Below are 27,448 nucleotides of genomic sequence, written 5' to 3'. Positions count from 1 at the left end.
TATTCATATGATGCAGGACAGTGTAATAAATAAAAACATACAAGTATGTTTTAAGATGCTAAATTGTGAATTCTCTTTTTACCATCTCCTTATACGAGCACCAAACCAGAAGGTTTTCCACTGAGCATGATGCTGTGGCTTCTGTGGAGGATACATGTTTGCATTTTTCATGATTTGAGACCCAATTAGAAGCCAATCCCACCTCTATTTTCTCTGAAGCCAGTATCACGGGATCTGCGTCTGTCATCCAGCTGCCATGAGAATGCTGACCAGCGTCCAGCGAAGGATTCCTGTTTGAACTGGTCAGCTGGTGTACAGGCCCCTCTCCCTGCGTTAAAGCCTCATTGTTCCCAGGGAAAGTGTTCTTGTGCTAGAACCGGCTGTGCCAGATCCTTTCCAAACATAACATGCGACTCTGTGGGGCTCCGGGCAAAATCAACTGTGTTGAAAAAAACTCTGAGCGGTTACATATCGCAGTCTGTAAAAGAACAAATTCTATTTGTGAAGTCTTATTTGATTAATCTTTAATTAAGCGTGAACTCTCATTTGGTTTGGCTTGTTATACAAGAACCATTTCACAATAAAGAATAATGTTTCCCAAAATCTAGTTTAAATGTTTTTAGAAATGTGTTCTTTGTGTCTATGTTGGTTTTCTGATATTTTAAGTAGTCTAAAATATAATGTGGTACATGCATCAATTAAAAATAACATTATCCTTATCCCTTGAATTTACTTTTTTTAAACTCTATTCTTTAAAAAAAAAATGTTTTATGATATCAGAACAGTTGTATCATCCTGACATTTTTGGCTATATGACAAAAATAATTTATGACTTTTCTATGAATTACAGAATTTGTAAATTCATTACAAATTTAAATTGTGAATTTTAAATGAAATAATTGCAATGAAAACAATAAGCATTGCATCATGTACCCTAAAACATAAATGACTCATGACTCAATGACTAAATGTTTAAAAATTACAAAAGCGAGGTAAAAAAAAAAACCTAAATGCACATCAAATTTCAGCCTTCACATTCCGAACATTTATATATTTGTTCGACAACAGACTGAGTACAAAGTTCATCCTGTCTGGTCGCATGCCTAGAACGGGACACGCAAAGTGCATGTCATGTCACCCCTTTTGCATGTCCCAGTGACTATAAAGGAACAACCTTTAGTGACTCATATGTAAAGTGCGTCAAACGATTATCAGACTAAAAATGTCATCAGAAAGTTCTCAGGTCATAAACTTTAATAATTTGCATGAGTTCACCACGCAACAAGTAATAATGATAACTCAAAACGTGATAATATGTTTAGTGTAGTTGTGGATTTATTCAAAGTGTACAAAATCCTGACATAAATATGAACATCCCCAACACACAAGCACTGAGTGACAAACTTACACATTTCAATGTGGAACAGTGGATAGTTAAAAAAACAAAACAAAAGAAAAAACGCTTCATTCGAAGCAATACATTACTTCTTTTTTGTAGCATGATAAACTCTTTACAAAAAAAATCAGACGCTGCAAGTTCATAGATTAGAAAAGGGAATTTCTAAAGTGCATTTAAACATCTCTTGTCAGGGAATCGCACAATGTGGCTACAAGCTAGAAATGACAAAAGTAGTCCTCAAGCTTGGGTGAAGCTCTACTGCACCAACATGTTGTGTCAGTCAACAGAACTACTTAAGAAGGATAGTACACCTTTAACCTCTACAAATCTTGACAGTCACCACATTCGCCTGTTGAACTACATGACGAAATACCATTTTCTGTGACATTTGTGCATTCCCAAACAAGCGATCCATAAAGCTTATTCTGGTTCCCCTGACCACCGAGACAACAAACACTCAGAGAAAATGACGGGTGGCCATTGTGGATAAAAACCAATGGGGGGAAACACATCACCTGAATGTATACATTGGATTTTTCATTCTGTCCATGGCAGCTTTGGTAATCAATCCTCCCATTTCGAGATTACATGAATGCTAGGATACGTGTAACACTTCAGACGCAAAGACAAAGACCAACTCTTCGGCGATCAGTCTTTGTCATTTACAAGTTCATGTCCAATGTTGTCCTTCATGAGACCTCGATGTACCACAAACCCCATGACGTTGCGTAACACTGTGTTGATGTAAAAGTTCCATGTGATCGTCCCACCGCTGCTACAATCCAGAGTGATAAATCAATATTGTCCTCTTGCGTCTCTGAACTATATTTATCCAGAACCATCTGACTGATAAAACTCAGCCCACTGTAACAATAATTCCAGGAGCGCAGGGCCGCAAAGGCCCATGGCACGTCACCAGCGGAGCCATCACAGAGGCCTACCACCACATCCAGCTCACATTCCCATCACCAAACAGTCATCTTTTCCTCTTCTGCTGCCTCATCATCTTTCTCCGCTTGATGATCATGGAGTGGAGACGTTCCAGGCCTTCTTGTAGACCTTCTCCGATGATGGCACAGGCCGGTTGGAGGTGCCAGGGTGTGTGAGAGCCGAGCTCGTTCAGCGCCAACATCTGCTCGACCTCACATAGAGGCAACGCACTGCGCAGGTCCTGCTTGTTCGCCACCACCAACACGGGCACCCCCTGGTTCTCCTGTAGCCGCGTGATCTTATGCAGCTCCGTTTTGGCCTCCTCCATGCGTTCGGCATCTACCGAGTCCACTACGAACACCAGGCCGTCGGCACACCGCGTATAGGAGCGCCAAAGCGGCCGGAGCTTTTCCTGCCCTCCTACGTCCCAGAAATGAAAGGTCGCAGTCCGGCCTTTCCCCCCGAGAGGCAGCTTGATCTTCTCCGTGTTGAAGCCCTTGGTAGGAACGGTGTTCACGAACTCGTTAAAGCGTAGCCGGTACAATACCGTGGTTTTACCGGCACAGTCCAAGCCGAGAATAACAATGTGCAGGGCCTGAAAGGACGGCAGGCAGGGAAAGATGGCATGAGGCTCTGATAATCCATTCCCCATCTTGTTCTGCCACTCTGATGAGGATGAAAGCGAACGCGGAGACTCAGGGGACCAGGTGTCGCTGCTGCTACCGCTTCACCAAATATTCACAAGGCTTCTCTCGTTCCCCTGAGAAGCTGCTGCTATAACCTGAAACCAAATGAAAAAGGAGATGATGCAATGAGGCCAGCAGTGAAGCACCATGACACACAGTTTTACAGCTCTCCTTTCCTTGACTCTTCATTTTAAGTAAGCATGCTTTGCTCTCTTTGTCATTCTAAAAGGCACACAGATTCAAACTAGCTGGATGTCATTCAGTGCCTTTTTTTGATGTTGAATGAGGGATGAAACAGCAGGAAGCCCATTTGCACATGTAGCGCCACAGGGGCACCAAAATTACGCATCGGTAAAAATCCTCGTGCGCAAAAGGCTCCTGTTCATCTATTCATGTCATTTTATTGTTCAACAGTAGTTGCCAGTTGCAAATAGAGAAAAACGCACAGGCTCGCCTATGTAAACGTGGAAAACACGAGTCTGTCGCAGATCTCTATGGCCATCTGTAGAAGCGCTTTAGGAGGGGCACATCTCCATACATAAAGACATGAATCTTGTTCATTATTTTCTTCCAACAAGTGATTCAACATAAGAACCAATATTATTTTGTGCACTAAAAATGTTTAACGCGCCCTAGAAGGCTAGAACTTCGTTACCAACATAATAAGTTACTCCAAATGATATTATTGCACAGACTAATGTTATTTTTCAATCATTTAAGCTTTGTAAGCACCCGCGTATGGAAATAAAATCTCGTTCGGTGCCTACCTTATTTAGTGCGATCTTTGCGTTACGCGTTAGCTCAGTAGATGACAGTGTTTGCGATTATTTCCAAAATATTGTTGTCATTCAGATCAGTTGAACCGACAAGTGTATCCACTCCCTGTAACGGCGCCTGTTTCACTGACTCCACAGCGAGAAGCATTCCACTTCATTCTAGCAGGGCTGGCTCCGCCCACTGTGTGGAACAACGCGCTGATTGGTTCAATTCAATGAGCGCGTGTTATTTTCCTTTGAGTTTGATTGGTGAGGAGTCAAGCCTGTCGTCTTTTTGCACACACCTCCTCACCACCTGTTCACGTCGCTCAAGGCGTTTAAAGTTTGAGAGACGCGCTTACAGGTGAGCGTTACCCAGGTTATGAATGAGAAGTTAAATGCTTTAGCTGGAAAACAAGCTGGTTGAGTGTCCATTTTATGTTTCAATGTACTATTGGTAATATCAACTTCATCCAGCATTGTGTCCCCTCCTGTGTTCTAATACATTTCGTTGTTTGTGTAGACCTATGTTTTGAGAAGACACCGCTTAAAGGGATAGTTCACCCAAAAATGAAAATTTTGTCATCACTTACTCAGCCTCAAGTTGTTCCAAACTTGTATGAGTTTCTTTCTTCTGTTGAACAAAAAAAAATATATTTTAAATAATGTTGGCAATCAGACAGTTGACGATAGCCAATGACTTCCATAGTAGGGAAAAATACTATGGAAGTCAATGGCTACCGTTAACCGTTTGATTACCAACACGTTTGTGTTCAACAGAAACTAATACAGGTTTGGAACAACATGAGGGTGAGTATAGCCTAAATAATAACATAATTTTCATTTTTGGATTAACCATCTCATCCGAATCACTAAATCACGAACATTCAGTCCGTTTGGTAACGTTTTGAGCAATGTATTCAAAATAATCGACTCAAGTTATTCACAGTTCGATTCTAACAGATTAATAAACACGAAAGAAAATATGGAGACATGATTGGTGATAATTTGCAGGGGGAAAATGTAGGATCTCATCTTATAACTTATTTGTGAAAAAGAGTCCCAGTAAAAGAGTCTTGCATGAACTTAAAATAAAAAGTGAAGAAAAGGTAGGCTACGTCAACAACTTGAAAACGAATTGGAAAGCAAAAGAGAATAAACATAAGTGAACCACTCCTGTCCAAGAAAGGAGGCATATCAAAGTGTCAGAACAATTAGTGGTGCTATATCAATACACAATTACCCCGTGATGGCCGGACGTGCTGTCACTCACGCACAACACACATCTATTCACTGGAGATATACACTGGAGATCTACTGAATACCCTAGACTGGGTTGATTGCTCGTCCTCAAACAATCGTTCGTCTAAGCTCTTTAATAAACTAGTTAATTCAGTACAGGTTAATTAGTCTATCACTTAAAAAGACGACATGACAACCACATTCGCATGTCTAATAAAATATGCCTATTCAACAAATGTACAAAATACGTTACAAAATATGAAAACTATGTTTTAGGGGTTGGTTTCTTACAATCAACCCGTTTAAGGTAACAATTTTGCTGATTTGAAAATCTAAAAATATTTTTTTAGACATATAAATCAGTTTTATAGTTCAAGCTGCACTCAATATGTATATTTACATTTAGGCTGAACTAAAGTGTTATGATTTTGTGCGTAATTTCTTTTTTTGTTTCACTTGTGCGCCATCTTGTGGTATTGGGAGGAAACACCACATGGGCTGTTATTGTTCACCATGCTTTCCATTACTTATGGAAACATAAGCAAGCACATATATTCTGCTCATTGGCTATCCCATGAAACCAACTGCATGCCATACAGGTTTTACAACTGCGCTTAATTACATTAGTCCTTTACTCATAACAAAAAAATAGTCCAGAGTCAAAATAACATAGGTACATCATTTTTAAAAAATAGTTTAGCAATTGTGGGGGAAATGGAATGATAAATCAAGTATAAAAATGTATGGTTTAAAAAAACAAAAACAAAAAAAAAACCTTTCATTATTCATTATTAACAGTACTTTTACAATAGGCTACTAAAAACCCAACAGTCACAAATGTGACCATTGCCATGTTTACAATTTTGATCATGATTTATATGCAGTCGTTTGTGCGCAGGTTTGGCTATGCTTGTGTGGTCCAAAATATTTTCACTATTTAACATTTTATATAGTGAAACCTGTTGAGCACCAACTAGTAAGCCAGACCTCGCTAGTTAAAAATGCTCAGAAATGTTCCAGATTTTAGTCTTTAAATCTAATGATGTGCACAGGTGAGGGTCAGTTTTAGGGATAGGGGTTGGATTAGGACATAGAAAGTATGATTACCCTGATATAAAAACAGTGCAAGTCTATGAGATGTTCTCACTAACATAGTGAAACAATACCTCCCTTCTTTAATGACTCTCATCAGGAGTGTATCATGCACTTGACCAAACCATTTGGCTGCCCATGCACAATAAGTCATCATTATAAACTCCCACACATATTTCACCTTTGTTCCAATGCTTATTATGTGATATGAAAGATTCCTGGTTAAAAAAGAATGTTACAGCTTTGTATCTACGATCAAATACTTACAATTTGTATGTATCAAATAAAGTAAATATTTACAAAAAAGATTAATTGGGTGTGATGAACTTTAACCATCACCTTTTTTAAAATACATATTTCTTAAACAGTAATCTGTATATTTGTATGACGTATCATAGTACAATAATGTATAGGGAATAAAGTATAGGGAAATAATGGTGTTTTTTAACATACCATGGTATTATCTTCTTATACCATCACTTGGCCATAGTACTTCCACAGTAACCGGTCTAGAATGTTATCTTCAATTATTACTTGTAATATATCTCTTGTTTCTAGGGGGCTCTTGTGTGCTGCATTGACTAAGAAAAGACATTTTTTTCAAAAATGTATTGATTCTTTAATTGTACAATTCAAATCATGCTTACAGAAATCCAGAGCAGAAATATAAATCTGTGCAAACAATTCTAAGAGAAAACACAACTTTATGATTTGAAGAGTATTGAGTAACTTCATATGTTGGACATATGGCATATATTTAGTAGGATTTTAATGGATTTTAATAACAGTCCAATACAATTCACTAATCATGCTTCAGTAAACAACTATTTGTTTTATCTTTCCAGTGAAGTCTGTTGAGTTAACCTGCAGTCCTCAGTTAACCTCCAGTGATCTCACTGCTCTTGCCATGAGGTCACTCTCCCATCGCGAGGCGTCCCACCCAAGGAACCAGCCGGTGAATGTGGGGGGCTCATGCCCCTGCTTTACCACCACCACAGATGTCTCCTTGTCCCGTCCTGATGGGTCTGTCTCAATGTAATTCCTTGCTGCAAAGGTACAAATACTTTACATGATTTTTTATTTTATGTTTAAACTGTATCATGTGAATCATGTGATCTGTTCAGGTAAGCATGCTGCTAAACCTGTTGAAACCTAAAGCTTTCAAATTATGTAGAAAAATGTTTTAAGGAATATGTGCCTGCTGCATCTCACCAGATTTTACAGACTCGGTCTTCTCCACCTCATTGGCATCCTTTCCAATCCACACGAAGACCTGAGAGATTGAATCAGGGGTCAGAGACACGTATCACACACCAACCACCAACCAAAGTCAGGAGATATCTTTGAATATTAATACAACTGCCCTCCTTTGAATCTAAGAGATAATCTTGAAGGATGTAATTAAGAGAGATAACTCTCTAACCTGATCCCAGACATCCAGTAACATGACATCATCCTCTGCCAGGTCATCTTGGTTAAACTCACCAGGTACTTCTTCAATCTATAGTTGTAAAAATGCATAGTTAGTGTCCAAACAATATTTTGCCTATATGTAGCGGTATCTGAGCGGTTATCACAGAAAGACGAGGCATGTTTTAGATTTTCTGCATTGTCTTCCATGCAAAGTTATTATTGAAAGCAATAGCCAAAAGTGAAACTGAACTGGACTTTGGTTTACTCTTATCAGGTCTAGAATACTCACAGTGAACCTTCCACTTTTGTTGGAGCAGGCGAACAAACGGGGAGGACGGTCTATAGTTTTATTCTCCAACATCTCAGATTTCTGATACTCTGTCTTTCCACCCAGAGCCTTCCAGAAGTCCTCTTTAAATGGAAAATGAGCAATGATTATATAAAAAATGTAGAACTTCCTTCCACTCCTGTCACCTACCAATGTGTGATTAAAAAGTATTGAATCTGTTACACATTGGCCATACCAGGCTCATTTCCTTCAGTAACTGGCTTGGTTGTGCACTTCAGCTTCTCACTCATGTACTTTGCCCCTCGTTCCTCTTCCTCGCTCGCTCCCTTCCCCTTCCACACGTACCCATTCCCCTGTGGTAACTTCAGCAGGTAGGCATCATTGGTGTTCAAACTTGATGCTTTAGCATCTACCTGTTGGACCACAGACCAACACATTCAAAGGACATACCTAAATTAAAAACAGGTCACGCTAACTAAAAGGTGGTTAACTGTTTTGGAACATCAAGCAGAAATCTCCACCATCTTGGCCTAGAAAATCTGCCAATACTAAGCAGAATGACCTAGATAGTCTAGCATGTTAACCTCAGCTCCACCACATGGTGGTCTACTGACCACCAACCAGCTTGGACAATCTACTGACTATAAATGATCAGGTTAGACTTTTAAACCATGCATAAGATACTTGGTTTAGGTGTATCTTCCTTTTCCTGATTTCATGTGACCAAACGCATGTTTCTGGATATTGTACTTAACCAGAGACCAAGACTCACCTCATAAATTCGTGTAATGGTGCCCAGGTTCCTGCGCACTTGAAAGAGACGGGTTGGAGGTGCGGGTGCCTGTCCCCCCTTCCTAGATGTCCCATTCTTATACACGATCAGAGGCTTTTTTTTGAAGAGACTCAGCAAATGAGGTGGTTCCTTTCCTTGAGTCACTCGCACCTGGATGGATGTGGAATGGAACCATGGTAAGATAATAACACCGGGTTAGTCATGTTTAGTCAGCCCCTGCTGTACATCTTTGCAGCCCAAGTCCATAATCCAGCCCCTATTTACAGTCAATAAATGAGTAGATCAAATTCAAACCCCCCTCACCTGAACAGCATTTCCTCCCAGCGAACGATCCAGTTCAACAGTGAGAAAGGCTGAAGCTGTCAGTTCATCTATTGTGCTGCTGGAACCTTGCCTGAGGGTGAAAGCATAGAGAGATAAGCCTTATTTGATTCTTTTTGTGCATGATTTGACTCCCCCTCTGGAAACTATCCACTTCTACAGAGCTTACCAAGTGTAAATGATTTCTCCTTTGGTGTAAGTATATAAAATGATATAGCAGTCCCCTCCATAGAACTGGCCATAAGTCTCTGGGTCTACAGGAACGTTGGTATCGCCTGAGGTTTTTCCACACTCCACTCTCCAAATCTGTGAAACAACACCAGATTAAGAATATCCATCAAATAAATTTAGAATGGCTTGATTTCATCCAGTGATTTTCTTTGATAATGTAGAACAATCTGTGATTGTTGTGCAATGAAGTCTTCTTAAGATGTGCTCAAATTAGTGAAATTTTGTCAGTCTATTGTCAGTAGTGTATTAATGTATAAAGCACGCTCAAACAGAAGTCTCTTTTAAACCAAGCATTTCTCTGCTTTTGCCCTCAAGCAAATTGCAGATCGCATGGATTCTTATTGCTGGATTTCGCCTGTGAAAATTCGCTGAAAGTGTGACCACACCTTTTGAGTGCAATAGTTGTTCAGAGCCATATCAGAATTTTAGCTTCTCGTTTCATTTTGAGTGTCATTTTGACAGTAAGATGCTCATCCGCAACCAACACAAGCACAATTTCACTTATACAATCTCTGATCTTTTGTATGCAAATAGTGACCTGGGTTTTTCCAGTGCCGTCGTCGACCATGTTGTACTGAGCAGCCATTTGCTGAGACTCATGCAGCTTTGAGGCATCAAACTCGGCTTGTTGAATCTTAGCGATCCGCTCAGTGACGAAGACTCTGCCCAGACCCTCAGCCTGGTCCTTCTCTTTCCAGCTTTTGAAGAACTGCTTAAAGATGGGTGTCTCTCCACCCTCTGGAAGGACCTGGATCTGTGTACAATGACAAAATGACCTGGATGACCCAAAGAATACTATACTTGTTGTGCAAAAATTGTACCTATAGGCATACAGCTTGTCCTTGGCGTAGTACTCTTAAAGGGGCAACTTTGTACATTATCTACCCCTAAAAGGTTCATTTTAGTACCTGAGAGTGGTAACATGTACTACTATAAACATTTTAGGGCTAAATAAGGTACAAAGATGCTGCCCTAGTGGTAAGCTGTTGTTCCCTTAAAGCAGGGTTCACCAATCTCGGTCCTGGAGGGCCGCTGTCCTGCAGAGTTTAGCTCCAACCCCAATTAAACACACCTGAACCAGCTAATCAAGGTCTCACTAGGCATACTAGAAACTTTCAAACAGGTGTGTTGGAGCTGGTTGGAGCTAAACTCTGCAGGACAGCGGCCCTCCAGGACCGAGATTGGTGAACCCTGCCTTAAAGGTACCATACTGACAGTGTTGCTACATCTGTGAGTGATTCACTCATTCAAGTGAATATATGTGAATAGCTAAACCTGGGTGTTTTTAGGATATCCCATCTGCTTAATGAAGTCCTCAGCTGTTTTCATGGCTTCCTTCCTCTCACTTGGATTTGCGTTGCGGCCTAAATCATCAAAAATAAGGTCAGTCACCTTGGTAAGAATGTCACACAACTCCTTTGTTTAACGGCTTCAGTTTACAGATACCTTTCCACACAAAGATCATTTTGTTTTTTCCATGGTCCAAAATGAAGCATTCCTCAGATAACAGGTCACTTTGGGTAAACGGATTCTCCTCTGACACAAGCGACACTTGCATTTTTCCTGTTGCATCTGATACCTGTAAAGCACAATGGTATTTAAGTAACATCATGTTACAGTTCCTGTCTATTGAATTTGCATATAGACTAATTATACAGTAGTGTATAGCCAGGATAGACTTGTTTACCATATAAAGTTTGGCCATTTTCCTGTTTGACATGTCAGCAACCGCATCCTCATTATCGTCACCTTCAGGGATTTCAGGCTTCTCACCGAGAACCTGTGATGTGCAAAGCCAAGGTATGAATATGTCAAACTTTCCAGCTAAACCAGATATCGTACTGCCTATAGCAAACATCTTAGTGGTAAAAAAATAAGCAAGTTCTACCGGATGCCAGTTCTACCTGTTTTATGCAAATTCTGCCAAACTTAAGATGTTTGATTTGACACTTTTATTTGATACCTTCTTCATCTCTGAAGGCTCCTGTCCTTCCTCTACAACCACCAGCTGGGCCCGTCCATTCCTCTCGTTGTCTCGGATGCCAGTAGCCACCTGTGCAGCTTTGAGGCGCTCAAACTTGTTGCACTTAGACCCACACCATTGGTAGATTACCTAGTTTCAGAAATCGGTTAAATTGTTGGTTATCTTGTTACACGTACAGACAAATCGCTGGCAGACTTCCTAGGAAGACGTTGACCTCGAAAAATCCATTTCTTTGTTGGTAATTTTGTCAGTGACACATGAGCTTTCTTAAGAAATAATTTTCGCGAGTTGCCTCTACCTTTGAAAACACTGCCATTTAGTTGTTTTTAAACTGTCATTTTGGAATGGTATCAGTCAGGATTTGTCTGTGCTGTTTATTTGACATTCTGTTAAGTGGTATTGTCAGATTTAATCTTCCTGTAAACCATCCAATGCTACGCATGGTCAGCAAGAGCCTGTTAGATGCTTAATGGATGTATCTGTTGTTTGGCGTGAGACGTGGTTCATCTGCTTGTGCTCTCATAACATTTGCTCTACACAGTATGTTGACAGTCAAAGTAATTTGACAGCAATCCAATTATAAAACCCACCCATAAGTGTATACAGAGAGAATATTAAATACACAATGCACAAGTGAACCAGCCAGTTACTGTTTATAAAAAGTAAGTGTAATACATTTCGTTTATTTAGGTATCTAATCTTGGTTATCCTATTACTGATATTTATATTTTATTTTATTTTAACTTATTTGTTAACTGTGCATTGTAAGGTTTGTAGATTATTACTCAAAAATATCAGTTTGGTAACTAATTTAGCAACTTAAGTAGTTCCCCTGCTTTTCTCATGAAATAATTTAATGGATTTTATTCTCTTTTTGGAATTTACCAACTGCAGTATTCATTTTTTGCTGTATATTGAAAAGCACAGTGTGGACATTTTTGCTGCAGTAAATATTTCCATGGATGTTCCAAGGAAAAAGTCTAATCATAAATTTGGTGTGAGAGGAGGTTGAATGGATGATGACAGACTTAATTTTTAGGTGCATATCCTTTTAAAAATATTTGTCTAATGCAGCCATTCGTATGTTTGTTGATGCAGCACAGGTCTTACCGCTCCCAGATCAGCTATGAAGCAGTCGCCGTTGTTGAAGCTGGCCCAGGCGAGAGGCACTTCTGTGGCCCGGACAGTGCGCCTGCCCTTGATGTGGAAGAGTCGGCGGGCAGTAAGATCATTGGTGACCACGTGTTGAAATCCTGATGCCACACCTCCGGTCTGAGGAGGTAAGAAAATATTTTTTTCCAAATCTTTTCTCTGCTCTTTCTTCTTGTTTTTCTATTTTTAAACACTTTCCATTTTAAACACATTCATTATTTTCAGTCTGAGGCCAAATGCAACACTGAGGAGTTGAATGTCCCCAAACACATGCTATAACACAACATTCCCTCAGACCATCATGAAAGTTTGGGCTTGTGAAAAACAGAAGGTCCTAAGTCGGAAGGTATTTGAGTAGTTAATATTTACCTCGCCCAAATTGTAAACAAAACGACTAATCCTAAATTTGCACTGTGAAGTCTTAAGAAACATTTTCTCAATTGGCAAAAAAAATACTGCAACAACTGTCAGTCTTTCCATCAGTTTAAACAGTAGCTTTCTGTTTAACGTAAGGCAAACCTGAAGTAAAATAAAGAATAGTACTCTGTTGGGAGTCAATAGAGCACAAAAACTAAAAGAAAAGTGTTGTGAGAGCAGGAATAGAAGGGACATAAATGGTCTCAAACCTTATATGTGACCCCGCCTTTAAAGTAGCTGGTAAAGTTGTTGGACTCAAAACCCTGGAGTTCACGGTACTGGACTGGTTTTCCTCCCAGGTAGTCATCCATCTGAATGGTAAAGATGGCCGCTGCTGTACTTTCATCTTGGGAGCAATCTTTACCTAGAGAGAGACAAAGAATAGAGAGACTTCATCGACACCAACTTCTGTGGCCTATTAATTCAGGTTAATAATTAAGTGATTGTTTTTTATTTTATTATTTTACAAAAGGCATGAGCATTGCATTTCTAAACTAGAAAGAACTGTTTGTTTTCACACTTGATGACAACTGATAGTGTTTATTCTTTCACCCAGCATCAGTTTTAACACATTAAAGCCTGCTGTATTAGCTGTTGCTTGTGACCACAGATGTGCTGTGGGAGTTAAAAGGCCTTTCTGTGAGATGCAGCCTGTTTTGTGACAGGCTTTTTAGGGTAAATGACTTGGCAACAAAGATATGATAGGAAGAAACATCATTAAGGAATCCATTTACATTGGAAGGTTAATGACTCATAATGGAGTGTGTGTGTGTGTGGTTACGGACACATATACACTCAAGGCCAAAACATCACAGCGATATTGACGTTTCTAAGACATCTAATGGGGTAAAGAAAGTGCTTTCACTTAGCAGAGGAAGGAAACCGTATTAAGTGCGCATGGTTTCTAAACCATAACTAACTAAACTAAATGGTTTCTAAATTTCATTATTTCAACCCTTCCTGTGTTTTTTAATCTTTTCCAACTTGACCACAAAAGTTTATTTTTTTAAATGACACAGCTTTTTAAAGCAACCAGAGCATGCAAATTTATGCCTGAGGCTTCTCCGCAACACATATCATGAATTAAATATCAAGTTCAACATGGCATTTTGACCTTGTCATAAAAAAGTACCATTTTAAATTTTTTTTAGAGATTTATTCACCAATGACACATTGATGTAAGGGACTGCATGGGTCCTCTCTATGACATAATTTCTCCCCTGCTTGTTTCTACATGTTGCCTGGATCATATGATTTTAAATATTAATAAGCAGTTAAGCTTTCATTTTATTTTTATAAATTACTATTTAAGTATTAAAAATTCTTTGAATGAGGCATCTTCATTATGATATCAGAACAGAACACCCTAACACTTTTGACTTCAAAATATCAAATAGCATTTTAATTCATAAATTAAAAAGCTTGCTCTTCATAGAGTAGGTGCATAGATGAAAGTCCAGTATTAAAACCAGGAGACCCAGTAACCACGTCTGAGAATGAACTTTACAACCTTCCTACTAAAGCGTAATTTTATAGAGGCCATATACTTCGCTCAGTCTATCTGATGGTGTATTTACAACATGCACATTTCAGTATCATGTCAGATAATTTGCCGCCGTCTTTCCTCAACCTTTTAAGTAGTGACTGAGATTTTGCAGTTTCTTTCTCCCCCAATAATCATCATTCATACAAATCTGGACAAAAGTTTGTGAATATACTTTTGACCTGATACACGCTTAAACGTTTAAGTTACTAGATTAGTCAAGGTGCTGAGGTAGTTAATGTGCTGAGATTAGTCACATGCACTTGACTAAAGAATATATTCTATACAGTATATATTATAAAATGTTTAAAAAAAAGAGTATTTAAAACAATATACAATTATATAATAATTTTGTTATGTTAAGAGTTGATACAAAAGATTTAAGCACTTCTCTAAAGTAGAGAACAACTGCTGCTTACCTAACCAGAAATGCAGATCATAGAAACACGAGTTCTTCTGTTTGACAGTGTGGAGCACCAGGTAGGCATCGCCTATGTAGAAGCTTCCATGCAAGTTCTCAGGCACAGGGGCCAGTTCCATCTTTTCAATTCTCCATATCTGGAGACCGGAGCGCTTTCCAGCCTGCTCAAACTCTTTGTGGTAAAGCCCCATGTTTGAGAGCGGTGTGTGCAGATGAGGTGAGAGGCAGACAGTGTGCTTCTGTGGCCTGACAGCTTTGAATCAATAACAGCAGTGTGCAGATGTCTCCACTGACACATTAAAGTGGGCGTGTTCAGAAACATGAAGTAGTTAAACATGCAGAGAGAGAGAGAGAGAGAGAGAGAGAGAGAGAGAGAGAGAGAGAGAGAGGGAGAGAGGGAGGGAGGGAGGGTGCCGTTTGAATAAGAAATCAAGTAATAAATGTGCAAATGTTTTATTACATTTCCTGTTTTTCTCATGTTATCAACCCACATCAGTCAACTTTGAAATGAATGTAATGAAATTAACAAAGTGCTGTCTTAATTGATGTAGAAAGACTCTTTCGGTTTGTTCCTATAATGAGAAGGAAAAGATAGTTGAAACTACATTTATTTATTTACATTCACAGCACATTTATTTCAATATTTCTGCCTTAAGTGTCTACCATTTTCCATAGCAAATATTGCAATTCGTACACTATCATATTACCTTGTTTTTGTAAATATGCATGCACATTTTTAAAAAATTCTGTCAACTACAATTAGTCCAATGACTAATGCTGTGCACATATGCGTTTCTACATAATTATTTCTAGGTGAGACACAATGTCAACCTATTTTGCATCAATATTGTAGATTTATCATGAATTAAGTTGAAAATCTTTATGTGACCTTTATGTAGTTCAACAGGATGGGTAGGGGAGAGTAAGTTAATCTGATATGAAAGATCTCACTCTAAATGAGAAACAGTTACTTCATATAGAAAATCCTTCATTGACACCATGTGCCTAAAAAGGAAACTAGTTTATTTGGAAGTTCAACATCTCTCAGGAAGGTATAACTGCCATATAAAGTAATTAACCTTTGATTTCCTGCTAGTTAGTTCTTGGCAAAGAAAAGCTGTAAACCTGTGCCAACAAAACAACCACAATTATCTAGTATTACTAGCAGCCTTGGTAATTAAATTCAGAGCAAAAAGACTTGACTTGACTTGACTTGTTGTGTCAAACTACATTATGCACAGATAATTGAATATGAGATGTATAATGTGTTGTTTATCAACTTGTATATCAGCTGTTAAACCATGCATTAATGTCACATGGCCACAATGTTAGTGCATTACCCAAAAACATTTTTCTCACAGAAATAGGATTCGTATGCAATATATTGCATTGCCATGTGAGTGTATCATGGTTCTTGTGTGTCTTTAAGAACCAAAACTCTCACCTTTCACAGTGACACAGTTGCATTCACACTTAAACCATCAAACATTTTCTGTCAGCGTTTGCTTCTTCACACACAAATGACAGAGCCTCTCTCTCTTGCAGTTGCACAGTTAAGTAAAAACTGAATGCAACAAAGTGTCACAGTGATGTTATATTTCCTCCAGTGCATGTATTCAGTTCTCCGTGTATATCACACTGCAGTAAATCAGAGATGCACGAGCCTCTAAGAACCCTTCAAACCAGGGTTCAAAACTACTGTATGATCCAATCCAAACAGAAGTGTAAAACATTTAAAAAAAAAATGGGTTACACTTTATTTCGATGGTCCACTTTAGAAATTCTACTAACTCTAAGTACCTTTGTGATAACATGTCAAGTAGCTCTCATTAGAGTATGAGACTGTAGCAGACTGTTAGATGTTGGGGTTTGGGTAAGAAGAATAAGTTGACGTGGTTGTAAAGTTACTGTTAGTTAGTAGAATGTATAAAGTGGTCTATCGAAAGAAATTATTTTCAGAAAAATCAAATCTAGGAGTTAAGACTTTGAAGAAGCTCAAATATTCAGTATTTAATATATATATATATATATATATATATATATATATATATATATATATATATATATATATATACATTAAATACTGAATATGTGAGCTTTTTTTTGTTGTTGTTTTTGGTCACTATATTATTCCGATACTTCCGTTTGTCTTATATAATAGACTTAGGTTACTATTATATAAAAATGTGAAAAGTAAAAAAAAAAAAAATAGTAGGTTTCTAAACTTTTCACTGGTAGATCATCACAGGAACACTAGAATCAATTGCCCTGAGGATCATGTGTACCATTTTAACTGAATGTGAAACTGATAGACTTTGTGTTCAAAGGAATTTTCCATAACAATTAATGGTATCTGTGTTACAGGTACCACAGAATATACTTTCATGTTTGAAAAAACCACAAAAACAATTTTTTGTGCATTTCCAAGGTAGGTGAAGTTCATTCCAAGTAATCCTTTTATACGTAATTGTTAAAATACCTTCATTGTATTCTTGCATGAATATTATGCAAATGAGTAGAAATATTGAATATACTGTAGCATTGCATGGACACGGCTAGGAAGTCATCACACAGAATCTAAAGCTAGCTCATAAAACACATAGTTATGGCTATGCTTTTTTCAAAACAGTTTGATAATTACATGTATACAGTACTCTTGTGTGGAACACTTGAACCATGGACTTCAATTGTCTAATCAATTGCAGTTCTGTCTCTATGACAACCATCATTTAAGGGATCTGTGCCTTGAACAGATATGGGTCTCTCTGGATCTGTGAATGATAAAGACCCCGTTCCTCAGCTGAAAATTTAATCATGTGCTATAAACTCAACAGTGCATTATGCAAATCCTTGAATAAACATCACTGAAGGAACCTGGGATGGTAATCATAGCTCTCTCTTGTGACAAAACGGATAGTTACAAACTGATTAAATGCGAGGATCGCTGCAGGCCGTGGAGAACGTATATGAATTTGAAGTCTTGTTCTTCAAGTCTTCACATATATAATTTGCACTTTGCAAATGTAGACAAACTGGTGAATCTCTGTAAAACTTTACCAGTGCCTATAAACAGTTCTGCAGATTTGAAAAACCTTTATTTAAAAAGACAAGTGATTGCAACATAATTATAGCGATCAACCGAATAGAAATTACACCTCTTATTGGCAGTTCTCCTTGACAACCATTGTGTAATTTGTCTATGCTCTGGATACATTGCTTTGTTTTCAGCTAATAAAACCATGTCGCCTGTTTGAACTTCCATTGTGTTAGTTCTAAATAAGGGTTACGGTAAGTGTTGAGGTTATGAAATAACATTAATTAGACTGGGTTATAATGCCCAATTGTACATGATTACTTTTGTTGTCCTGGGGAAGCATGGAAATGAAAATCTCCTAATTGCACTGAGTTATTTGTGCACTTCAATTATGATGCTCTATAACATTAATTGCAGAGAAGGTGCAGCTTCCAATGAACAACCCCAGTCTTTCACCTTCGAGTCTTTCAATCTTTCAAGTTGCCATAAATCAGAAGTTGCAATAGTCTTTTCTTCCCTATTGTGATGTATATCTGAGCTTCTCGAACAAGAAAAAAAAATGTAGGGCGGTACTTGATTTTGTCCATTGAGAATCGATTGGATGCTTGTATTGTGGTGGTTTGCCAGCTGTGATGTCATGTGTGTGACAGGTTGCCCCGCCCTCACGCCAGTAATCACATCATCAGAGAAGAAAAGAAATGTCGCTGCAAGAGTAAGGGGAAGTTATTTTGATTAAAGGTTATGAGGATACATGAATTAAAAAATAATGATGTGCACAGATAAATAATTTATAATAGTAAATAATAATTATTTCATAAAAAATAAGCAGTGTCAATTTTGATTTCATGGTGACTTTTATTAACTTTTCATGAACTAACCCTTAATCAAACCCTATAGTAAGTACATGTTGTCAATTAATATTACGCAGTTCTTATTTATATGATTGCGCTCTAAGAAGGACACTTTAAAGCTACACTGTTTCTTTTTTTAAGTTGATTCTTAGCAAAAAACACTGCGTTCTTACAAAATGATATGTGCTCATTAATATGTAATTACTTCTACCAACTAATCAAGTATTCTCGTAAGCGTAGAATCTGCCATTTAGAATACATACGAGCGAGTCGCTCGAATGGCGGCAGCCATGTTGCACCTCCATCTTGAAAATACATTAGCCAAAGAGGGACATACCTGGAAATTCAAGCTTTGCCTTTCGCGTTTTTACACTCAGTGGCACCGTGACGAATGCGAGGGGGAGATTACTCGCGACTGCCGGCAGATTTGAAATAATACGGCCACCGTAGGAGTTAAAACGCCCCCTTTTTATTTTTTTTTATTTTTTTTTAGTCTGCTTTAGTAAGAGACTCAAGTTTCAGGTTTGAATGCAGTATTATAAATAATGTTGACGCCCTTTTATTGCATTTCCTGTTTTTCAAAAGGAGTTGAAGTTTCAGGTTGTTTACTCTGTTTACTTTGTCTAAATCTTGTTAGGCCTAGTTAAAAATAATTAAACTGATCCAATAAGTTATTACTTATAAACAATTGGATATGTTGCTCCTCACGGAAACCTGCCAGTTACCAAATGACTACCTTCATCTAAACATTCTTACGTCCTCTGCTCTGAATATAAACACGTCTTAGCCACGTGTCTGTGGTAGAGGTGGCGGCCTTGCAGTTGTCTACCAGAATGGTGTGAAAGTTTTCATGATTGAATTTTATAATGTGAAATCTTCTGAATACATGGCTTTGAAAGACAAGTGCTTGCTTTTCTTAACTTTTTCTCAAAATCCATTAATGCATCTTCTCTGTCTATTTACTCAGATTTTTCTTGTCCTTCTGCTGTTATCTCTACTTAGCAACTCTGCTATATCTGAAGCCTGGGACAAACACAGCCCCATGATAACTATGGTATCTTCATCTCATGCTTCTCCTTGGCATACCTGAGCTCTGAATGCTTAAACAAATTTGCAGACTTCTGGACATCAATGCCCAGAAATGTAGTAAAGACATTGTTAAAATAGTCCATGTGATTACAGTGGTTCAAGCTTTATGTTATGAAGTGACGACAGTACTTTTTGTAATACAATTTTTTTTTCAATTAATAACGAAACGTAAAAAAAACCTAAACAAATAACTTTATTCAACAATTTCTTCTCGTCTGTGTCAGTCTCCTACGCTGATCGTGTAGTAAACACTGTGCAGCGCTTCTGGGTTCTACGTCAGAGCGCTGGGTCATTATTGGCCGACGCTGTCCACGTGCGTGTGATGTAATAACTTTTTCATTACAGCTATATTATAATAAAATAAATATAATAAAACATTTTGTTTCTAAACTGCTCGGAAAAGCTGTTGCCTTTCAGTTACAATATCATCTCTCTATTAACAATCTTCTTGATCCCTATCTGGTTTTCGATCAGGCCATAGCACTTAAACAGTACTGTTAAAAATTACCAATGACCTTCTCCTATCCGCTGATTCTGGCTGTCTGATTTAACAGCAGCTTTTGACACTGTATCCCATCACATACTTATCTCTCATCTTTCAGCTATAGGCATCACGGGTAGAGCTCTTTCTTGGTTTACATCCCATCGCACTGATAGACAATTATTCATTTCTGTCCATAACTTCAAATCCCCCACTTCTCTCAAGGTGTCCCTCAAGGCTTTGTTGTTGGACATCTTCTTTTCAATAATTATTTGTTACTCCTTGGTAACAAATTGCTCTGCTTCTGCTCTTCCTCTTGACTCATTAAATGCCTGACTTGTATTGCTGACATCAAAAACTGCTTTGATACCCTCACGTCTTGACTACTGTAATTTGCTTCTTATTGGACTGCTGGCTAAAACAATTGCTAGATTACAATCTGTTCAAAATTTCTCAGATGAGTCATTTCTCAAGTCAAGAAGTCTGAACACATTACCCCTTTGCTCTATAATCTCAGTGGTTTCCCATTTCCGTATTCAGTATAAAATTATCTTTGTAACATTTAAATGCCTTCCTGATCTTGCTCCTGATTATCTGTCTGATCTGTTGCACTATTATTCTCCCCCTCGCTCTCTTAGGTCATCTGACGGACGTCGACAAAACCAGCACTGCAAGTTTGAGAGGTGGCGCTCCGCAAAATCTTGCGAGAATCACAACTTGCTTAACGGCACGACGTCACTTACATCAACAACATATGCAGCAGCCTCTATGGAAGACACTAGCACGCATTTCAGACGTGAATCATGGCAGAGTCGACGAAGAAAGCACAGTCGGAAGAGTGCAGACGGCTCTGCGTGAGTGGTATTTACGACAGTAACGTTAAATACAAGTACTCCACAGCGACTCTAGGGGTCGCTGTTTGAGATAAACGGAAACTGCATAGTGTGCCTTTAAAACTGCTTACTGTACGACACTTTTGTCTCTCATCAAAGGGTGTTAGATCATTCAGTGCTATGGCACCGAAACTCACTTCCACGACTCTTCGTGACACCTCTACTATATCCTCATTCAAATCACAACTAAAAACCTCTTTTCTCAAAGTACTTTCAGTCTACCTCCATCTAGTGTTTTACTGTGTTTAGCTTTTGTCAATATGCATGTATATATTTATTAATATATGGGTGTATCTTGTTGATGCCATGTTTACTTCATTATCTCCCTGTAAAGCAAACCTTGAGCTTAGGAAAGCGCTTTATTATTAAAACTTATAATTATTGTTAAATTACAGGTCCAGTAAATAGATCAATGTGTTTGCACATTTGTTCATGCAACAAATAATCACAAAACTTAAACTGGAATTCAATCCTATGCGCACAAAGTATTTACTGAGTGCTTTTATATAGAATTATTAATGTACCCGAAACATAAGACAACTTTTTCATTACAGCAATATTATAATAAAATTAAGAAAATTCATTTAAACACCCTCAAACAAACTAAACATGTTATTCTTTTTCTCAAATAAATTCCTAAAAACAAAGAACAAGTGACTCAAAACATGTTTATTTTCATGGAAACCAGTAAGTGTCATGTTATTTCAGTTGTTAGGAAATGCAAAAATGCCAAGTCATGTTAGCAGCCACTTCTATTACAGATGCAATACTTCATCAAAGTATATCATCTTTTAAGCTTTTTTTAAAAACATGATTAAAATGTTTACAAATGTAAATTTCTATATAGACCATCTTGTTTAAAATGTTATCAAAGTTCTCTCTATTTAAACTTAACATCTAGTTTTAATAAGCAAACTTCTACATGAAATGCCTTTAAATTCTGAACAATAAGAAATCAGAAGGAATGGTCATCTCATAATATCCTCCGTTATTTAAGTAGTCAGATGCTCTCAGGTCCCAGTGATTGTGGTTCTACGTAATTAGTGCTTTATCAGTTTGCATTTGGAGGCGATTTTTCATGGAGATTGCCAGCTTATAAACTGTGACAATGAGAAACTTTGCTATCAAAGTGCAATAAAATAAATAGATTGAAACATTTACATGAAGCACAATTTTTGTGCCATCTACGATTTCATTCCCTCAGTGGTCACATGATCCTTTTGTATGAAACACACAGTAGTTGAAAGCAATCTCAAATATGCATCCCCCGCTCCCCCTCAGAAAACAGCATCATGTAATGCCGTCTGTGAGCACGAACCAACTCTGTGGAACTGGAACGAGGTATTAGTGTGTTTGGGTTAAGATTGATCTCGTCATTGAATATCAGGCTCAACACGATAAAAATAATAACCCGAAGTACAGCTGACAAAAAGCTGGCGTCAAATACATAAATACATCAAGTCAGTTCAGAGGGGTTTTAAATAGGAGTGCTTGAAGACAAGGGAACTTTGTCAAAAGGTATCTTGTACCGCAACACTAATGAACGATTCTGTTTGGCAAAGTGAACTGGAATGAGAGCTACGCAAACCCCGTAATGTTCATATTGCTTGGAGAAAATAAAGTGCATCATTAATGAATTGCAAACACCCTGACATCTAGTGGTTCACTGGCAGAAGTGCAGTAAGCCCTCAAACAGATTTGCCGAAACAATGACACATGGAATGGAGAGGTGAGGGACAGGGTGATGTTACACTATCAGGATCAGCTCTACCCTGCCCAAGGAGTATTCAGACTATATTCATGCAGAGCTGTAGTGTTTCCTCCACAGTCCACATACTGGTACATCTCCTGAGACACCTGCTCAGCATGGCCAAAGTACACTGTAGTGACGGTTACCCTGCAAACCAACGAGCAAAGTTAGTAACAAATAAACCAAGAACATTTACCTGACTGCACTAGAATTACCTCAAACCTGCTTTTCCTGCGTGACTGCTGATAGCAATGTGTGCTAAGTGCTGCACAACAGCTCCAATGTTTTTTGTCAAATAAGTGTTGGACATGTACTTAATTCATTTTCTCAGACCAATTGAATCAAAAGCATATTTGAAAATCAAACAAAAAAAGTTCAAGACTGTGTGCTCATTGTTTTCTGTCTTCTGGTTTGTATTTCCACAGCATGAGGGTAAGATCTTATCAATTTAAGACTGAACTGCCCGTTTTAAAATCTTCCTGGTCTACTGACAGTTCGTATGACGTCCACTTCAAACATTGCAATGCTCATGATAACTTTTCCTAACTCTACAATAAGTAAATCCACTTCACCATCTAATTACTCTTCGACAGCGATGCCATAGAAACATACAGACCTACCGCAAAAACGGAACTTCAAAAACAAAGCTCTAAAGATGGCTGTGCGCTTGTTTTAAATATTTTTATTCTGTACATAGATAAAAAAATATATTTTTATTGCAAAATATGCATATCTATGTAGTTTGAGCACATAGGGATACTATCACGTAATTTGCAGTGCTTCGTGGGAATCGGCGATGCTAAAGGGTTCTTTTGGTGTGATTTGCTTGTTTTGATTCTCTGATTGGTGGAGATTTCTTTGCAGAATCATGGGTTATGTAGTTTTCACCAGGAATTCCGCTGTTAAATTCGATTATTTAAATTAAAAATTAAATAACAGACTCACGTTTTCAACAAAAGCATGTACAATCGAAATCACAGTAGGTCTGTCTTTAAAGGTTTATAAATTATTGTTAAAAATCAATCAAAACAATATACGTGTTTTGCACAATACTTACTGCATCATAACCACAATGTTGTGCACCTTGATGCTCTGCAGAGTACAGTAGTCACTGTAAAACAGATGACGTTGAAAAGGTCTGTTAGGGATAAATATAAACTATATATATATATATATATACAATATAGCATATCAAAGCTTTCCCATTACCAACGATTTGCATATCAAAGCAATATCATTACCTTTCCCCATTATTGCCCATGCTTGTTCAATGAACCATAAACATTGCACATGCACCTGGAACACTCTTTAAGATGCTAAGTGCTTACAGGCGGTAGACAATTAATGTCACAGTTCCAATAACTTAGGACACTAAGGAGACCTTTCTACTGACTGACTGTGAAAAACACCAGGAGAAAGATGCCCAGGGTCCCTGATCACCTGCGTGAACATGCCATAGATTGTAGGGAAGCATGTGGACTGCAGATGTGGCCAGAGCAATAAACCTCAATGTCCCTAAAGTAAGACGCCTAAGACAGAGCTACAGGGAGAGGACAGCTGATCATCCTTGCAGTGCCAAACCTGTCCCCCCCCCCCCCCCCCCCGATTCGAGAACTTGCCAAGTGCCTTAGTGGAAGAGGAGTAACATCTCAAAGCAAAACTGGCAAACTGCTGCATGTTTTCATGTATAAAAAGTGTGTATACTTACTACATATAGCTCATTTCATCAGCTATGGTGGTGGGCACCATGTAGTCAATCTGACAAAAAAAATAAAACAAAATTAAGTATAACACAAATATGATTAAAGATTATAAATGCTGAAACATACATTTTAACAGCTATTAAAAGTACAGCTCTACCTGCTTCATATCCAGGGGGCCAATAGTGGTTATGTTGCTAATGCGGGTCTTTCCAATCACAGTCTTGGAAAACTGCACCTGGGCTGTGATGTTGGCCACGTCCACCGAGTAATAGTTGTTGTTAGTAATATTCAATGAGTTCTTTAAAGGAAAAAAAGACAATTAAACAGGATGAACAGATATCTAAAAAAAAAACCTGCTAAGCATCTGTCTGTGGAAAAAGATTATACAGGTTTGGAACGACAGACAGGATGAAACACAATACACAGATCTCATGTGAGAGTGAGTTTGTTGTGTTTGAAATGACGTGAAAGTCTGTTAGTGTGTGATCCTCAGTTGTGTATGATGCCCAGTTTTTCTCTAACCATCTTCCAATGGTAACCAAGTCGGTTACTTGATTGCAAAATAAGGGTGATATTGCCAGCCTTAAATTACAACAGAATTTGCATATTTGGGATCTCTCAAATTTATACACCATCGAACACTTTTAAACTCACTTGTGTCGTGTGTTTGACTGCTCTGGAGGAACATACCGTAACATTGAGATACACAATGCGTTTGCTCTGGTCATAGGACACGTAGACAGACTTCACTCCCACATAGTTCACATCAATGGAACGTGGGAAAAGGAAGAACACAGCCAGGCTGGAGAGCAGCAGGCACACAAGAACTGAAGCAGTCACATACAGCTTGCTGAAACATAGATTAAGAGCTAAATCAGTAAAACAAACACAACATAAATATCTTCTAAAAGAAATGAGAATAAAACAATGAGAACTTGATAAACAAAACTGCATTAGGATAAACATTTCTCAGAATATCTGCACTTCAAATTTAATATTTTTAAATGCCATTTTCAAAACTTCCCTAAAATTTTAAGACCTGCCTGCATATCACTTCCATCAGCTTCAATGCGAACAAACTTGCGAATCCCTGCTTAACAGAGATATACAGTACAAATGTAAAATATTTTTAAAAAATCTATATTGTAATATTAATACTGGACTGAAATATATCATAATAATTATACATTTTTATTTGGGGATACAAATAGTAATATAACAAGAGTAATATATTTCTATTTTAATTCACTTTTATGCATTAGACGATATTAAGTTTTCAAAAAGCAGCGAACGAAAATAAAATCTAAAACTTGACTACGGTGTCAGTTCAGTTGCATTTTTAAGACATTTTATTGTTAATTAAGGCCTTTTTTATACAATCAAACATTGTAAGACTTTGAGGATCCGCAGACACCCTGATTTTACAAAAATCTCTTACGTTCTCCTTGGTCTCAGCCTCTGGTCGCTGTATGGGATCAGGGCCACCAGCTGATTTTCTTGGCCTGCATAAACATGTCACAGTGTGTCACATCACATGGTGTACATTTCAGATTGGGTTCCTTTAAAAAACATTTCAATCAACATGAACTTTCTAGATGAAGTGTTCTATGTACCTCGCGGGATCCTTCCAGTGCCTTGGCATGTGGGGCAGGTGACGCTGTCTCGGCCAGTGAACTCCACGTAAGGGAACTGAGACACGTCTCCCCCGCTCTTACTGTCCTCCGTCTGCATGGGACTGTACCCGGGGGATGCGGTTAGGCTGTCCTGACAGTCATCATGACAGGTATGCTTGGGCAGGTGGGAAAGGGCCTTCCCCATTTTGTACACCTGCGATAAAAGCAAAGATTTAATATGGGCAAAAAAACACAAATTATACTATAAAACTAAGGTTGAAAGCAAAATGAAACATCACTAGCATGTCTAGAAAAACAAAACTGCATATCCAAGACCGCCAAAACCATTTAAAACAGAACATTTAATGGATAATAGACTAGAACTTTGATAGAGAATCGAAATAAATTGAACAGAAACTTTATTAGAGAATCAAATAGAATCTGTAGTAGTCAATCAAATATAACATAAACTTGAATAGAGAATCAGAATATAATATCTAAATAGATAAACTAATGTAACAGAATCTTTATTGGAGAATAAATACAAAAGAACATTTAACGGAGAACTGAACAGAGCAGAACCTTTCAATAAATAAACAAACAGAATGAATTAAGTTAAGAATCAGAATAGAATCTTTAATAGACACATAAATAGAATTGAATCTTTAATTGAGAACCGAAGAAAAGAAAATATATAATGATGAATCAAATAGAATATAATTTTTAACAGAGAATCAAATGCAATTGAATCTTGAACAGAGAATCAAATATAACAGAATCTCATTGAAAATCAAATAGAATAGAACTTTTAACGAAGAACTAAAAAAAGATAAGATCAATTCAATCAGATATGAACCCTAGTAGCAATATTTCATACCGGTATACGGATTAGATCTTATATAATAACGTTACATGACTGAGGCAGTCATGCAGACAAGAAGGAGTAGCCTAGTCTCGATGTCATCAAGCATTTTATTTGCCAAAACAACAACCGTCATCATGTATGGGATTAATGACAGATGATCAAACTACATTCATGTGTCGTGTTTATGGTTTAGAAGTGCCAAGTCAAAAACCATACAATGCTATTTGTGAGTTAGGCCTTGGCACATTAGCTCCCGTTACATGAGCATTGACTGGTTGGCTAAAAACAAAGCTAAGTTAAAAACGCAGCGGGCTAGTTTTGCTCTGAACCAGGAGATAAATGCAGCGCCTATGATTAAAATAAGCTTGTCTCATATTAAATATGTAAAAGATCATGTTCTTACCTAAAATGATCGGTTTAGGTGAGCGCTTCAGTTGACATCCAGTAATCGATTCGTTTATTTTTTGCACTGACATGCGCAGTGCGTCGTTTCTCAGACTA

At 37.9% G+C, this 27,448-nt stretch overlaps 3 protein-coding genes and 2 long non-coding RNA genes across 6 annotated transcripts; 2 read left to right on the top strand and 3 right to left on the bottom strand.

The window, feature by feature from the left end:
• Positions 1–207: 207 nt before the first annotated feature.
• arl4ab (ADP-ribosylation factor-like 4ab) lies at positions 208–5,095 on the bottom strand. 2 transcript variants are annotated; one of them, XM_079878934.1, is made up of 2 exons: positions 3,783–3,950; positions 208–3,110 (listed from the first exon to the last, which is right to left on the bottom strand). In XM_079878934.1, the coding sequence occupies exon 2, from the start codon at positions 2,979–2,981 to the stop codon at positions 2,376–2,378; it is 606 nt and encodes a 201-aa protein (XP_079735060.1). In that variant the 5' UTR covers positions 2,982–3,110; positions 3,783–3,950; the 3' UTR covers positions 208–2,375. The 2 variants fall into 2 exon arrangements, with proteins under 2 accessions (XP_079735060.1, XP_079735061.1); XM_079878935.1 differs by lacking the exon at positions 3,783–3,950 and adding an exon at positions 5,014–5,095 and having other exon boundaries at positions 1,248–3,110.
• On the top strand, positions 4,071–12,294 carry LOC307163080. Its single transcript, XR_013822013.1, has 3 exons — positions 4,071–4,134; positions 6,950–7,158; positions 12,234–12,294. It is a non-coding gene; the product is annotated as an uncharacterized lncRNA (long non-coding RNA).
• scin (scinderin) lies at positions 6,707–14,944 on the bottom strand. The gene is made up of 16 exons (XM_079878918.1): positions 14,667–14,944; positions 12,914–13,068; positions 12,246–12,407; positions 11,115–11,264; positions 10,839–10,931; positions 10,598–10,730; positions 10,427–10,515; positions 9,690–9,905; positions 9,090–9,226; positions 8,903–8,993; positions 8,579–8,749; positions 8,042–8,219; positions 7,807–7,928; positions 7,528–7,605; positions 7,317–7,377; positions 6,707–7,150 (listed from the first exon to the last, which is right to left on the bottom strand). The coding sequence occupies exons 1-16, from the start codon at positions 14,857–14,859 to the stop codon at positions 6,978–6,980; spliced, it is 2,202 nt and encodes a 733-aa protein (XP_079735044.1). The 5' UTR covers positions 14,860–14,944; the 3' UTR covers positions 6,707–6,977.
• Positions 12,340–22,281, top strand: LOC307163082. Its single transcript, XR_013822015.1, has 2 exons — positions 12,340–12,415; positions 20,762–22,281. It is a non-coding gene; the product is annotated as an uncharacterized lncRNA (long non-coding RNA).
• Positions 21,679–27,448, bottom strand: tmem106bb (transmembrane protein 106Bb). The gene is made up of 8 exons (XM_079878931.1): positions 27,351–27,448; positions 26,083–26,296; positions 25,908–25,971; positions 25,160–25,319; positions 24,627–24,767; positions 24,475–24,524; positions 23,824–23,877; positions 21,679–22,913 (listed from the first exon to the last, which is right to left on the bottom strand). The coding sequence occupies exons 2-8, from the start codon at positions 26,285–26,287 to the stop codon at positions 22,784–22,786; spliced, it is 804 nt and encodes a 267-aa protein (XP_079735057.1). The 5' UTR covers positions 26,288–26,296; positions 27,351–27,448; the 3' UTR covers positions 21,679–22,783.

The sequence above is a fragment of the Squalius cephalus genome (assembly GCF_949319135.1).
Source record: "Squalius cephalus genome assembly, chromosome: 8".
NCBI lineage: Eukaryota > Metazoa > Chordata > Actinopteri > Cypriniformes > Leuciscidae > Squalius > Squalius cephalus.
This window is presented reverse-complemented; position numbering and strand designations above follow the sequence as displayed.